Genomic DNA, 16,419 nt, shown 5'->3' with positions numbered 1-16,419 from the left:
CTATGTGGTGATGAAGATGAGAGTTACTGTATTGTCACCAGGCATCTTGGTCTAAGAAAGGTTGAAATTTGATGCACTGGCTGAAGCTGGGCAAATGCCTCCCCTCCCCACCCCCCGTCTCATGCCTTTCTATCAATGTTACCAAAGTAGTGCAATGCAAACAACAATAATGTGACCCGCGTGGCATTTAAGCACTGAGAGGTGGAATAGCAATAATTCTATAAAATCCAATAAATCATACATAAAGCAATTTAAAGAAACTTAGAATATTTTAAATGCAATTAATAATCATTTTTAAAACTTCAGATTAAGATACACTTTTACCCTTTTTGAAGTGCTAGGAATTAGTGTGCAGGAGGAAGGCCCTTTTCTGTGTGCCAATCAATCAAGAATCTGTGAGTACATATCCTCAAAAAGCCTTTCTCCAGATCTGAAAAACTAATAATCTAATATATACCAGTTTATATACTATGCTTCAAGAAAGTATGAACTAATTCTAAAATGTGGAATCATTAAGTTAGATAACAATTCAAATCCAAAGTGCCAGGCTTTATTTTTAAAGTCACCCGTTGAGGGAGATGGGTGGCATACAAATTTAATAAATAAATAAATCATAGAGGCACAGAAGGTATAAAAAAGAAAAGCAGCTTGGCAAAAGCAGATGTCCTAATACAAAAGGACAGGTATTCTGGTTTTAATTGTCTTTTGAGAAGACGAATGATTAATGTGGTCTAAGAAGAGAAACTGGGGATTCTGGCCTTGGAAAAAGAGGCTAGACAATGGAGTGCGGAAGATAGTGCTAGGAAAATCATATTGACCATGAGAACCCTGGGCCAGGCTTAGAGCTGAGTGAATGGGTGCTTGATGCCTAGAAAGAAGCAGTTGGAGCCTAGTGCAAACAGCTGCTAAAGGACTCCAGAAAAGAGTTCTAAGTGGTTTTGAGAACTTTGGTCTATTAGGGTACAGAAAAAACCTTGAAGGTTTTATGTTGTATGAGTAAGTAAATACTGATTGATCAAACATAGCAAAAGTCATGCTATGGAAAATAAATAGACGGTAGCATACAAAATAGAAGTTAATTATGAGAGGCATTGGGTATGTTTAGTGTGGAAAAGGAACAACTGGGAAAATACAGTTGTCTTCAAGCCTCTGAAGGGCTGCCAAGTGGAACATTGGTGGACTTGTTCAGTGTTGTCCAGGAGCAATGTGGTTATATAACAAGGAAAAAAATGTGGGTGAGACATTTTGAAGAATTTTATAATGGTAAGAGCTGTTGGATGGCCATCTATTGGGGATGCTGCTACAGAGGATTCCTGCACTGTGGAGGGAGTTGCGGCAGATGATCACCAACCCTGACATTCTACGATTCTATGATAGGTGGCCAGGTGATACTGTGATCAAATGAATTGGAAATGCTTCCAATTGGGCATTTTCCCACTAGCTGATTGGCCAGTTACAGATACTCCTGTAATTTGTTGACTGGGTCATTATTTATATACATCAGCAGTGCTCTAGGAGCAAGTCCCTTTCATTTAATAAATGTAGAAGGCACAATTCCTTAGAGTTTTGTCAGCTGTAAAATGCATAATCAATTTGGCTCTGCCCTTCTGTGGACCTCCCAGGCATTATTCTCAATCTCTCAAACCTTCCCTCTGCTGCTTTGTCAAAAACAATGGATCTTTCAGTCAGTCAAGGTAATGTTGATGAAAGGTTCAGCTGCAATGTATTGATTAAGCTGCTGGGTCACTATTAAAAAGACCCAGTTTCAAATCCATCCTTGGCCATGAAAGCTGACTGAACGACTTTGGGCCAAACACTGTCTCTTAGCCCAATCTCAGTTACATGGCTATTGTTAGTGGGGAAACGGAAGGAGGAAATGCTGCATATGCCATCATGCACTCCTGGATGGAAGATAGGTTATAAATCTGACAAACAAAACAATGAACATAATAGGGAACTCTATAATTGACTGGCAATCAAAACATATAATTGTATTAAGTAAATGAATTTTATGTTTATAATTTTTTTCAAATGATATAGCTGTTCGAAAGCAAATAAATATCAAGACAAATATCCTACAAGACAAAATCAGTAAAAACTCCCAATTCTCAGCAGTAACACAAAGAGTAGCATAGTTAGTTTAATGTACAACTTCAATTATTCAGCATTTGTTGTAGATGAACAAAAAGAAACTAATGCTTCAGAGAATTCTAGACAGCTCTGCTATTAATTCCCTTTCTCTAAAGGATCCTTTTAAGAAAGCTCAAGGGAGCCAGGCCCTAGGGGTGAGATCACTTGGAATAATATTATCTGCAGAAATATATTTTGTGGTCAGTGTTATCACTCAAGTATCAGTTCAGGTGAAGTATTACTTTGGAGTCATTGAGTCAAAAGAAGGCTTAAGCATAATCTAAAATAAGGATAATGTGATTCCAAATCATATCAGAAGACTATTGCAGCTAAAGGAATGTTTGGAAACACCCAATATCCCTCCTTGTTTCTGGTTTTAAGTTTGTGGCTAAAGTAATTAATTTCAATCAGGATGTATCAGAAATGTCTGTGGTTCAGTTTGACTTTAGAGTCCATTGCCTTTGATTGGAATTAAATCAATAAATGTCTGCGCAGTATGTGGTATTCAGTACTATTAATGGCCCCTAGCATCAGTAGCTTTTAAAACGGATTACACTAGTTCATGTGTAAGCAAGCTGATTGGTATTGCCATCATATCTTGGTTTGATTCTCCCTGGCTTGATTGGTCATCTTTCCAGACATTACCATGATTTGGTGAAGCCTCAATTATAGTTGAATAACGCTGTTTAAGGATAAGGTAGAGTAGATTTATTTTTTCTTGGTCTTCATACCGAGAAGCACTTTTGGGAATGTTTGTGGATTCTCTTTTAATTTAGTTGACATTGCCTTTGATGCAGAGAGAACTGTGCAGAGCTGGGTAAGGTGTTTCGGCTGTCAGGTCTTGATGGAATTTTATCTCTGTTGACCTGCAGAAATCTTAAGTAATTGTCATGCCTAAGGCTGTGACAAAAGCCCAGGGATTACCACTAATTTTGTTGACTCTGATGGCATTGCATTGTTCTGTCACTAGAAAGTGCTGAGTCTATAAGATCTTGATAAATTCATCTTTCATACTATACCTGTTCCTGTAGGCCACACAGCAAGCATCTTCTTTTTTGGGTGTTGATCACTATTAATCTCTTCAGTACATTCTCTGATGCAACTGGAAAAGAGTTATATGATATTGTGCACACAGATTCTAAAATGCTGGAAACCCATTGTCACATTTTAAGTTGCTCATTGGGGCAAGGTGAAAACACATTTCCATTTGGAGGTCATCTAGAGCTTCTTTTGGTTTTCCCTCTTTTTCAAAAACATATCTTGCCTTTTTATATTGACTTTAACATGAGTCTGTATATTCACTACGCTAGAAAAAGAATGCCAGTGTTGTCCCATTAGCCCCCCTCTCTCTTTGTAGTCATACAGCATAATAATCATATTAACTTGTTTTAGGATTTTTTTATAGCTCAGATACTTCCAGAGTTGTCAGTAACACTGTTTTAAAATGCTAAAAATAAGTATTATTGCAGCATTTAATTGGTAAATCAGGTTTTTCAGATTTACCTGTAAAAAGTAATTTAACTGGTGGAATGCAAATTATGTACCTTCTGTTTTTTCTTGTTACTGATTTTATTTTATACACTGTTTTTCATTTAGTATGAGTCTAGGGTAATGTGGACAATGGGAATATATGTGGCCCTCGTTTAACAACTACTCATTCAGTGACCATTCAAACTTGGAAACACACTGAATGAGTGGTAGTTACAACCAATCCTCAAAGTTCTGGCTATCACAGCATCCCCACATGATCATGATTTGCACCTTCCCTGTCAGCTTCCCACAAGCAAAGTCAATGGAGAAGCCAGCAGGAAGTTGGAATTTGCAATCACGTGAGATCCTCACTTAATGACCTGTGCAGTCCTCACTTAACAACAGTAACTGGGAACTGCCGGAACTACTCTCACTAAGTGGCATGATCACATGACATCACACTTTATGACCACATCACTTAGCTATTAAAATTCCAGTCCCAGTTACCATCATTAAGCAAGGACTACCTGTAATAGAAAAATATACACAAGCCAAAGGCAATAAATATAGTTGTACACTAAAAAGTTTTCTATCGAATATCCCTCTAGGATATTTTTTTTTAATGCCAGGAAAGGCCTGTGTTTCTGAATGCATTTCATTAAGTTGGCTTTAAGAACAAGATACAATGTGTGTTATCATCATTGGCCTCTTGTATCTGGGCAAGCCCAGATCCTGGGATGTCCTGAGAGAAGTGATTTATCCCACTTGCCAGTTGAACGGTTAGAGGAAGACCTAAATTAAAAAGAGATTTAGTTTTGTGGCAAGCGGAGCATAGGGTCAAATCTTATGGAAACCAGAGGTGAAAAAGGTGAGAATGCTGGTTGAATGTTCAAGTTTGGAGACTGTATTTTTAACTGTGCTGATAACTTGCTAATTTTCTGATTGTCTGGTCATTCATATAGCCCTGTTTTTGCTTTAATGTTAGGAAAAAAGGCTTTTCAATAATGTTCAAAATGTCTGTGTTCAGGACCACTTCTGCCATGCTTCTTAGGAGCATATTGTCAGCCTAAAACAAACATTAAGAGGAAATCTACTATGCAGAGTCTAGGACTTTCAGCTTCTTTTTATTTCTTTCTTTCCAATATAATTTAGTTTAGAATGAGATGCCTATCTAGAATTAGAAGAGGTTGTGAGAGTACATCTCCTAGCATGCCAGCACAGTTAGGATCCTTTGCTTTTGCTGCATTATTCTACAATAAAAGGAGATATAAAACATTAAAAAATGCCTTTCTTTATGATAAAAAATAATGTTTTGTATATTCTATTTTAAAATCACTTTTAACATTTTAAAAAAGTGAAGTTGTTTTATTATATCAGAAATATGTATTAATTGTTAAATGTGAGAGAGAGATTGAAAGGCAGATGATTAATCTCCTAAAGATTCTTTCATTTATTATCAGCCATAAGCTAATGGGACAAGCTTGAAACCCAGTAATGTTGTTCTGACTCCATTTGGAATATATTAACAACTTATACCAAAGTACATCACTGATTACAATCGTAGAATCACAAGGGACCTTGGTGGTATTCTAGTTTAATCTTTGACCATCCCAGACAAAGAGCTGTCCAACTTGTCCTTAAGAGCCTCCAGCAATGGAGCACCCATGACTCCAGGAGCAGGCTTGGTCAGGAAATTCCTCCTTATTTTGAGTTTGGATCTTCCCCTGTAAAACTTTCACCTATTGGTTCATGTTCTACTCTCAGAAACTATGGAGGGTAAGTCACACTTTCTTCCCTGTGACAGCTTTTCAAATGTTTGAAGCCTGCTATCATATCTCCCCTTAGCTTTCTCTCTTTTTGGGACCACTTCCATCAGACTTAGCAGCTTCTCTTCTTTAGGCTAAACATACCCAATTCCTTTAACAATTCTTCATAGGATTTAGCTTCTAAGCCTTTCACTATCTATGTCACTCTTCTCTACACGCTTTTCAGTTCTTAGCATCTTTCTTGCATTGTGGTGACCAGAACTGGACACTATTCCAGGTGTAGTTTGACCAGTACAACACAGAGTAGAGCTATCATTTTGTGTGATCCCAAATTTATACCTCTATTGATGCATCCTCAGCATCAGCTCTTTTGGCAGTTGCAACACACTGCTGGCTGATGCTTAATCTATGGTTTGCAAGTAAGGATGCCCAGATCTTTCTCACAGGACTACTGTTGATCCAGTCACTATACATATCTCACCACCAAACTCCATTTTTTCAGTTAGAACCCAATATTCAAGTCTGTCAAGATCCTTTTAACCTTGAGCCTTTCTTCTGAGGTGTTAGCACTATGCCCTCCAGCTTTGTGTCATTTACAAATTTGATGAAAAATTGAATAACATTGGGCCCAGCACACATCCCTGAGGTACCCCATGGGATGGCTTCCTCTATGTTGACACAGAAACTTTTAAGGGCCACACGTTGGGTATGTTCAACCAACTGCAAATCTGTCTAGGAGTGAGACCATCCATCCAACATTGTTCCATTTTATCAAAAAGGAATCTAAGCTGACTTTGTCAAATGCCTTACTGAAATAGAGGAATACATCCATAGCATTCCCCTGGTCTTCTAATCTAGTCATTTTGTCAAAAGCAGTAAAATTTCTCTAGCCTGGCCTGTTTTAATAAATCTATGCTAACTTCTAGTAGTCACCTTGTTCCCTAGGTGCCTAGAAACGAACAATTCTGCGTGCTCTCATGGAGCTGTAGTCTTTCTATATGTTGTGCGGCATCTAAAGATTGCCCTCTAATTACACCTGTGGAACGTAAGTATGCCTTACTTACATGTCTTTATCGAGGTTGTTCCTTGAACATAAACGCCATATTGTCTTGCCAAAACATATCCCAGTCACCAGACAATAATCCTGATAAGGCATACAGTTGCATGACTCATGTACTTTCCATTTTCAGAATCTCTGTGATCAGTGCAAATTGTTGGACCAGTTTCTGTAAAAAACTGTACATTCCTACTTGTCTTGTGTTAAAAGAATACAAGAAGATCCCTGCTGAGTCAGACCCTAGACCAGTGTTTCTCAGCCTTGGCAACTTTAAGATGTCTGGACTTCAACTTCAGAATTCTTCAGCCAGCGTGGGGACTGGGGAATTCTGGGAGTTGAAGTCCACACATCTTAAAAGTTGCCAAGGTTGAGAAACACTGCCCTAGGCCCATCAAGTCCACCATTCTGTGTCACCAAGCGGCCATCAATCTTAGTAGCTGTTTACAGCCTGAGCCTCACGAACCTGTCCATTCCCTTTTTAAAACCATCCAGATTGGCTGCCCACAGCGCACAGTTCTAGTATTTTGAGCTGTAGAAAATACTTTTCATTCCAAGAACTCTGGATGTGACTTTAGTGGCCCAGGGTTAGGATCTCCCCCCCACCCACCCACACACACTTTACAATAGGTTCTCTTTGCCTTCATGTCTCAGGACTGGGCTATTCCCTGAGGCTTTTATGCCTTGGAAAGTTCTCAGGTGCTCAGCAGAGACAGTTGGATTCATACACAGTTTTAGTTTGTACAGGAACAGCACATAAAGGCATCACTATCTTATAGTAAAGCAGACCAGTTCATGCAGCCTTCCTTTTAGCACAACATACACACAAAAGATGAAATATCGGGGGGGCTGAGCCACACCAGGTAATATTGAGGAGAAAATGTGATTGTTTCATTGCAGGTCCTTCAAGATGCCACAGTCCCAAACTCCATTTCCCTCCCCTTATCTGTTGCCAACCAATATCCTTTTTTCTGTTATTACTCATTTTACAATTCTGGTGGGAGCCCTACGAGGACTTATTATAACCTAATATTCCCGGTTATCTCTGTTTAGAAGACAGGAATAAAAACAGTCTTATGGCTCCCAGTAGGCTATGGTAACAATAAAAAATCTTTGAATAAGGTTCAAATGTGAGGTTTAGATATGTCAAATATAGGAAAGTGAAGATGAACAACATAAGTTCAGATTAATTAGAATTCCAAAATAATAATGCACCCACGCCCACACAGAATAACTAGATTTATACAGATTAATTTTAGTTAAATAGGGAGATTGAACCTATGACAATGCCTTGACTACAGGAATGACATTCAGAAGAGAGAAATAAGAATATATAAGTGTACTGAAGCATAATATGTCAAACAGTTGCACTATAAAATTCTTTATTTTGTTTAATATGTACTGACTTTTAACCATAGCAAGTCACTGTTAACCTGGGAAGGAAACTAATGTTCTCTAGCTAATATGTTTTGTTGCTGCTGCCATAAATGACAATTCTTTTATCATTTCATACATGTGGATAGATGTTCACAAATCAAAGTAGGCATATGTGCAGATCATCTTCTAATGCTTTCTGTTCCCTCAACAGAAGGCCATAGCTGTCTGTCCTAAATGACAGCGAGAGAACTATTGGGTTTAAATGAAGGAGATTGAGGCTACAGTTCTGAATGTTGGGTAAAGCATCCACTGGGTGGCGCTACGGCATCATATATACAAAGTGTTTCCTCATACTATATTTCAGGGTGAAGATAGTCCTTTTAAATCTAAACAGACATACCTTATTAACATGCTGATTTTTTTTTCAGCTTCCTTGAGCTGAGCAATCATGTGGAACAATGCACATTACTTGTCTGAAGAATGCACTATAATCATAAAAAGTCTGTTATAGTGCAGTTCACATGGTGAAATAAGATTTTGGTTGCTATGTTTGTCAGGAGGTTAATAGTTAGATTCTACTTTTATGCAAGATGCTGCTACCTCCTGTTATAAATCACAAAGGAACATTAGAGCTCAGAATAGAAAAGCAGCCATTCCATAGCCACCATTCCTTCAGTCCAGATGTTCTAGGGCATGATTGTGGATTGTCAAGTCTCACACAGCTTGCCGGTGGACCTAAATGTCTATGTCTACTCTCCCTTCCATTCCTTTCCTGGCCTCCCCACAATCCCTCATAGGGATGCTGAAGCTCTGTGCATGCAGAAACTATCTACTTTTCGCTTCAGATCTATGTTCTGAATTTCACATTCTCCAAACTCTCTTGTAACATGGAACAGAGTAAGAAAATCTGATATCTCTACAGAGCTCAGTGTATTCAGACTTTAAAAGATGAAATGCAGGAATGTTACTTTGAGAATTTCAGTGGGACCCGAGCTTTCTTTGCTAGTGTTTTCCCCACCCACAAAGGAAAAAGGATAAAACCTTTAACAATCCTTCCACATGACAACCAGTGTTCATATGCACAAGCGTGTTCTTTATTCTTGTGATTTGGAGTCCCAGCAACATGGAAACACACTTTTAAAAAGCAGTGTTATTTATTGAAGCTTGAATTTATGTCAAACATACTGTAGTGCTGCGTGTCTCTGCTTCGTGTGGTTTTTGGTAACAAATTGATAAGTTTGTGGTAACTGTCTGTTCCCATATATTTGCCTGTGTTTGTTACATGAGTGTTTATGTGTGTGGGTGTATGAGTTAATGAAAACGTTGAAATTATCTTCTGTAACTAACCAGTAGTCTAAGAAAACAGACTACGTCTCAGTAAAATTCATCTGTCCTTGGTAAATACTTTCTGTTCTTGCAATCACAATAAATTTAATACCTCTTCATTTTGATAAGTTTAATAGCAAATCAGATGTATAGGGTACAAGAGGAAACTTGTGCAATCAGTGTTCCAGAATAATCTCTGCACAACAGCCATCTACCTACATCTGTTTAACCCACTAGAGTCTTTATGGAATGTTTTTGCTAAGCTCTAAAGCACAAATAAACTATTTTAATTGCTATGACTTCCTTAAATAGTACCTGAGAACTTTCTATTACAGTTCAGAATTGTAAATGATAATATATCCTTCTCTAACCTAGGGATGTGTTGGATGACAAATCCTAGTATCCCAGCCAGTTTGGCCATCATGTATGGAGGACACCAGTTGAAGGCGGCTGTGCTAATAGCACGTTCGATCTGCAGGGTTGATGGAGGCATCAGCAGAATTGGGGAACTCCATATTTTACAACAAGGGGAGGGAATCTTAAGGGGCAGGCAATCCAAAATAGACCACAAAAACTGAGCATCCTCAACCAGTGACTAAGGGCTTGCTTAAGAAGATTCAAATTGGATGGGGAACAAAAGGAATGGAATGGAATTTCCTGGATGAAAGCTAGCTGGCTAGAGTATTGAAAGGAATTGTTCCATGTGGCATTATCATGTTGCATTTCTCACTTGCTGTTTATATTTGAGACCATTAATTCCTTGACACAGTTAAAAAATCCTAGAGAATAGCTCTTTAACCATGCTGTGTGTGTAGGGGTATCACTTGGGTCATACACCTTCACAGGGAATTAATGTCTCCTTTCCAATCTTTTTGCAATGTCTTCTATCAATCTAGAGGGAGAATTAACTTGTTTCCCTTTTAACCACACTGTTTTTATTTTATGGGTAGAAACATTGTCAACCATTAGCCTGTGTTTATTTGGCAATTCTGCAAGACAGAGTTACAAATGTCTTGATGTTGCATCAGAGCAGTTTTCAATAAGTCTGCTCACTAAGTTTATTGTTGGTTTGGCAGTTCCATGTTACATCAAAATGAGATCTGGAGTTGTGCCCTAGTTTAAGATGAGTTTGAGTGATACAATCTCTCCCTTCTGCCGATAGGTAATTGGAACAGATGATGTGGCTGTACCTTCTCATCTGTACAAAGTAATTCTTGCCAGACGAAGTGACGTACTCAAAGATCCTCTGGTACTTGGAGCCTTCGTGATACCTAACAACCCTGTTGGCTTTGACCATCAGCTCCAAGAATTCCAAGTTGGCATTGAAGACCTAGAGAAAATGTCTGGTCTTATTTTCTTCCCAGAATTGGATAAAGCCGAAGATGTTAGAAATATCTGTGAGGTTGATACTTGTAAGCTAATGAGCCTGGAAGAATTTACTTTATATGTCACAACTCGGAAACTACAGAGTGCAAGGACATTGGAAAGGTTGGGGAAAATCATGTCTGAGTTGCATGAAAAAGGAATTGAACCTGATGAATATCTCTTAAAGGTTTATAACAAGAAGAAGGAAGAATTAGCTGTACAAACCCCAGCAGAAGTTAGAGAAAGAAAAGTTGGTTGATTTAAAAAAAAAAAAAAGTTTGGTGTTATATTTTCAGAGATATCGTAGCTGTTAAGAAAGCTTTCATAACAATTCGCTTTGGTTCTGCTCCAGTGATAAAGGTGTAGAACTTTACTATGTGAAATTGAAACATTCCCAGTGCTGCAGGTTGATAGTAGTGCTTTCCTAAGTTAGCCATCAGATATTCAATTTATTTGGGATTCTTTCATGAAATACTAGAAAAAAAAATACTCGGGATATAAGCAGGGTTTTTTCAATGTTATCTGCTTTTCTAATAGGCTTGTTTTAGAAGTGTTTTATTCTATCCTGTTAAGATTATATCATTGATTTTAATTGGATGTTCTTAAGAAATTCAGTAATACCCTTCTATTATTTTCTCCCCCCCTCCTGCCCCCCCCCATTCAGCTGCTTTCTTCATGGGAATTTGATGAAACCCACATTTCTAATTCTTTAAAATCTAGGTATACAGCATAAACCATCTATGTTCTATCTGTATAATCTTAATATAAACCTCTTAAAATAATATCTCACATTGGGCTCACATATACTGTCATGGTTTGTTAAACTGTGATGTAATTACAAAAGCAGCAGTGACTGGATTCACAATGGCTGGGTCAGGCAACTTACTAAAGTAAAACCAAGTGAACCGTATAATGTCTTAGTGTGTAAATCCAGTCAGTTGAATGTCTTTAGTGCTCTGCTAGGCCAGCTCAATATTTTATTTTTGCCAGCCATTTTTTTTAAAGAAACCTGATTGCTTTTTGTTTGTAATAATACGTTATTATAACATATTAATGGTATTACTGTCTTGAATTAAATCTCTCTTGATTCTTCAGACTAAGCATTCTTACTGCCATCACAGTGACCTTATCTTTAGACTGGCCCATGAACATCCTGTTTTACAGTGCTTTTATTTATGTCCCATTCGCAATTTGAGAACATGTTTCCTTGACAGATAGGTTGATGCACTGAGAATCTTGTTTTGTGATTTTAAATAAAGTGTTTTTAAATAATGATTTTCCCAAGATTTCTATTCTGATTTCTGTTTTTCAAAATTATAGGCTCAAGTTTATTTTAGGTCTGAGACTCTGCCTTAACTTCTTTCTGTGCAGGTATATGTTTACGCAAAGATAGGTTTTGCTGTTTTCCTTTTCTTGTTCCCCCTTTACAAGCCACAGTTCCCATAGAACATCACAAATTGCTTTTTAAGCTTCAAAGATGGGAGAAGGAGGGGCCACCTTTGGGGGGGAAAGGATATGTTTAGATCTGTTCCAGTGCTTCTCTGAATCACAGCCAGGGCCTCAATTTAAATGCACAGCTTCTGTGTTAGAGCTGCAAATATTATAAAGGAAATGTTTCTAGTCTATAATGGGGCTTTGACTGTTTGTTGCCAAAACAAGAGTTGTAGGACCCATTTTAATGATTTGGTGGCAGGGCTGGGCATTTGACCAGTCTCCCCCCCCCACCCAAAATTGGTTGATGGTTGTGTTGCAGATAAGACCAGTGTAATGCAGCAATTAAGGTACTGGACTTAAGGAAAGGATACCATGGTTATTGTCTTAGAAAATAAATGGAGAATTTATCTAAACTGGCATTTCAGACTAGAAGGAAGAAAGAGAAAGGATTAAAAATCTTCTTGTGCCCATAGAACTGAAGAAACCTTTAATCCATCTCATCTTGACATATTCGGGAGTCTGGTTTGATTATTTAAAACTGAGCACTTTATTTAAAATAGAAAAGGTTGCTAGGGCTACCTCACATTTGCATATATGCTTTATAATTAAACTCCAGAAATGTATAACAGCAATATATGTATATTCTTGAATTTTTGAAGGGCTTCTGTTACATAAAAAATATCAGAGGAACAAAAAAAGCCTACAGAAAATAATTGATTTGTTCTGCAATGTAACATATTCAAGTTTGCCAAACTTCAGATCCAGAAAAATGCCTGCCTGAATGTTCTTCGGTGTAAAGAACTGCCACTCTCTCTGAAAATTAGCATGCTGTGGATTTGATTGATCATGGCATGCTAGCTTTCCAGGAGTTAAATACTTCCAAACACTGGTATCCTCCAGTGTGCTGGGATTACTGTACGGCTCCCTGAATTCCCAGTGAATGAGGCCAAAGTTGGCAAAATTGATTGGAAGTTCCTGGGACTCTAATCCAACCTATCGAGTGCCAAATTTAGGAGAACAGTCTTGAGATTTTGCTTCCCATTTTGTCAAGATTTTCCCTGCAAATCATAATCCTTGGTCTTTAGAGGGCACTCAAGAGCTGCAGGAATTGGTTGGTTTATCTAACCAAACTGTTTAAGAATTTAGGAAGTTCTGCTGGACTAATCCAGACATCCATCAGGCACAGCATCCTGCTTCCTCCTGGGGCAATCGGGAAATCCACAAACAGGACACGAAGGGAATAGCAGCTCCATGTTGTATTTACTGTGTGACTACTGCGTGATTCTACATCTTTTTCCTGCATGTTCTGCTCATGCTTAATTCAAGATTAAAGAAGCTATTGCATGACAGGAAGTCACTGCAGCAAGGGGTTCCCTACCCGTGCATGTCTCCATTGGTTGCCAAAAGGTTGAAGAGATGAAGCGCTGATTATGGCTTACTATATGTCTGGTTGAGGGTTCAAGCATTTGGAATGCAGATCACTGCTACTCCTGAGTTCAAGCTGGACAGTGCCAGACCAGGGGAGTGGGTGACCCTGGGTTAAAATACCCTGTTGCCTAAGGAATATTGGTTTGACCATCCTCTTCCATCCTTTTGCTTTTTATTCTATTCCTAAAAGTCCATGTCTGGATCCTGAGCCGACTATTGGGAGGAAAACATTTATTTAAGATATGCCCGAGGCTGCTGCGTAGGGCAACGCTTTTCCAGAGCTGCGCACAGATTAGAAACATATACCTGGAGTAATAGGTTGCATTCATTCAGCAGGCGTTATTCTGAACAGATGCATGGATATTGTAAAACTCAACGGCTTTGCAAGGACTTTAAACACGGCCCAGTCACAAAAGGCCAGCGTCACCAAGAAGGGAGAGAAGGAGGGAGGGAGGGAAGGGAAAGGCAGTCTAAAAGCTGCATTCCTGATTCATTTGGGAGAGATTTCTGCAAGATTGGAGATACCACCAAGGAGACTGGATACATTGGCCAATTTAATTAATCTATCTGGCAGGTGGTGCTGTTATTCACATTTATAGACTACTGAAGCCGTATAGACTCTCAGTGGAGTGCAGATACGATACAGATAAGGTAGCAGAGCAGGACTTCCAAGATAGACGCTAACATGCAAGCAAGAGTGTTTTTCAGGGAAATAGTGAACATCCCAGTAAAAATAGCAAAGAGGATGAACATGCTTTGTGGCTAGTAAAGAACGAGTGCGGAAATGGATTTGCGTTGCTGCTCCAAACTGCCTCCCCTTCTCTACGCACAAATAAATAAACCACTTGGTTTCGGTTTCCCTGTCCTTGGTTCATGAGGTTTCATTGAGCATCTGAATCGAGCAGGGCTGGCTATACGCAGGCCTCGTGATATTGGAGAAATTGCTTCTCCACAAAGACACAATGGAATATAACATGCATTGATATAACAGTGCTTTTTCAAGCAGCAAATAGGAGGACTAACCTCTTGCTGCTGAGCTGAGGGGAAACGCGCTCAGAAAGATCCCCTATTTGCTTTTTTAACTGGTGGTGACAATGGGATCACTGGAACTGTTAAGGTTTTGACCAGGAATTGGACCAAAAAACAAACAAACAAATGGGAGAAAGCAATGGGGTATTTGGGGCAGTCATTCAATGGTCAGGGCTCCTTCCAAGAGTTGAAAATACTGTGGAATTTCTACCCTGCTTTTCCACTGAAAATAAAAAAGTTAAGACAGTTAACCTAAAATTAATAATTCTGATTACCATAAAATTGGGAGGTAATATAAAAACCAAGGCAAGGATGAATACATGTATCAAGTGGATAATATTTGATACTGCAAATATCAAGGAGATTGCCGCCAAATGCAGGGGTAGGTCAAAAAAGTCAAGATGGCAGCTGCAATGCAGGTAAAACAGCTCCCATCTTGACTTTTTTGTCACACACCTACATACCATGGACAGCCCTGCTGCCAAGAAGACGCCATGGATGCAACCATGAAGTCACCAAGAGTAAAGTTGAAGACTTTATCCTACCTTACTATCTCTTTTCAGGGGAATCATTCAATCTGCCTCCTACCACCCCCCACCCCCTATTTCTTGCTGTGTAAATTTTCCAGGTAGCAAAAGAAACTTCTCCAAAATTTAGGGGAGAACAAAGTAGTATAAATGTGCAAAATGTTTCAGGCTTGAAGGCCATTTCAAATGTGCCAAGCTCAGAACAAAACATTCCATGTTCTTTCAGTCATTTATCCCAAGTTTTGAACAAAATGGGGTATTTCATTTCTAGAGTTTCCAAAGAGAACAATGAGAACTTGAAACAAACCCTTATTTCCTCTTTTTTTTTCAAGTCTAAAGTCAAAGAAGTCGTTGGAATAGTACCAGCTGACAGCTACCTTCTGTTCCACAAAAATATTGGCTGAAAGAGGGCGAATGCAGTCCATTTTCACTTTTCTAATGCTAAAAACCCAGAATTAACTGTGCGTTGCCCAACTTGGAACTCCTAAATTCTTTGTAATCCAGAGATTGCAATTGAGCAAGTTTCTATTTCATTAATGTTTCATAATGTTAGAAACTCCTGTTGCCAGTTTTCAGCTATCATGCCACCAAATTTTCCAAGTTTCTAGTTCAGCATGATTTCAAGTTTCTCTAGCAGTTGATTTCTCAAAGATTTGGAATATTTTGGCAAGAAAAAAAGCAATAACAGTAAAAAAAGAAGGATTTAGAGATAAGGATAGGGGAATCACTGATAAGAAACTAAGCTACAAATCAAGAAGGACCATTTTCAAATTTGGCTTTTTTCAGTTACTCACAAGGCCCGTTAATCCCTGTAAGGATGAATGATCCTGTTTTACGGGGATCTGGTCAGGAAGAGAGCAAGATAAATGTATGGACAGTGAAAGTGCTATATAAAAGCAAACATCATTATTGCAATATTTACTTTGGAGATAGGGTAAGAAAATATGGAGGCCTGGAAAATTTCATTCCTGCCTAAACTGTTAAAAATCATACACTATTTCTTGAAATAACACTATATATATTCCCATCCCATTTTCAAGCTAATCTCTGTAGGCGGTGTGTACAGACACGAAAACTAAGGTTTGGGGAAGGACAACTTAAAAACCCTGCTTATCAAATTCCCTGCCAGATGTAGAATACACATTTTTGCAGCAACCGGTTATTACCTGATTGAAAAGAAAACTGTTTCATACGCTTATTTTTAGCTTTTTTCGAAGGGATGGCTGGAGCCTTCTTCTGGCTCGGTGGCATCGTCGATGTTATGTGGGGTCATGCACAGGTGAGAGGATGTGACATCCTGCTGTGGTTCTGGTACCCTCACCTCTTTCCGATGTTACGCATCTTGAGGTCTGCCCCCTCTGAGGAGATGCTGATGGGCATTGTGGCTTCCATCTCAGCTGCTTCCCTTTGGGACCAGAGCGAATTTCTGCACCTTCTCTCTGCTTGGAGTTTTGACAGATACTTTCTGGGCAGCTCTGTGTGTGGTGGGCAGAGCGCTTGGGTGGAACAAAGG

The 16,419-nt window shown here is 38.8% G+C and overlaps 1 protein-coding gene and 1 long non-coding RNA gene across 3 annotated transcripts in view; one reads left to right on the top strand and one right to left on the bottom strand.

Annotated features, from left to right (window-relative positions):
* The window catches only part of EXOG (exo/endonuclease G), a 22,921-nt gene extending 11,716 nt beyond the window's left edge, over window positions 1-11,205 (top strand). Inside the window, exon 6 of the mRNA XM_007428158.3 lies at window positions 10,286-11,205. Coding sequence (XP_007428220.1) covers window positions 10,286-10,747 — 462 coding nt within the window. The 3' untranslated portion in view covers window positions 10,748-11,205. The remainder of the gene's footprint in view (window positions 1-10,285) is intronic.
* Window positions 1-16,419, bottom strand: part of LOC148214556 (uncharacterized) — a 22,643-nt gene extending 6,224 nt beyond the window's left edge. The window contains exons 1-2 of one of the 2 annotated variants that reach the window (XR_015797941.1): window positions 16,073-16,419; window positions 3,150-3,232 (exon numbers count right to left, since the gene is read on the bottom strand). This is a non-coding gene — a long non-coding RNA (uncharacterized LOC148214556). The remainder of the gene's footprint in view (window positions 1-3,149; window positions 3,233-16,072) is intronic. The other variant, XR_015797942.1, reaches the window with a different exon arrangement.

This window comes from Python bivittatus, unplaced genomic scaffold (genome assembly GCF_059951505.1).
Source record: "Python bivittatus isolate LINGU-HERP-01145 unplaced genomic scaffold, Pbiv_v1 ctg000610_np1212, whole genome shotgun sequence".
NCBI classification, from domain to species: Eukaryota; Metazoa; Chordata; class Lepidosauria; order Squamata; family Pythonidae; genus Python; species Python bivittatus.
The sequence above is the reverse complement of the archived record's forward strand: the minus strand, read 5'-3'. Positions and strand labels throughout refer to the sequence as shown.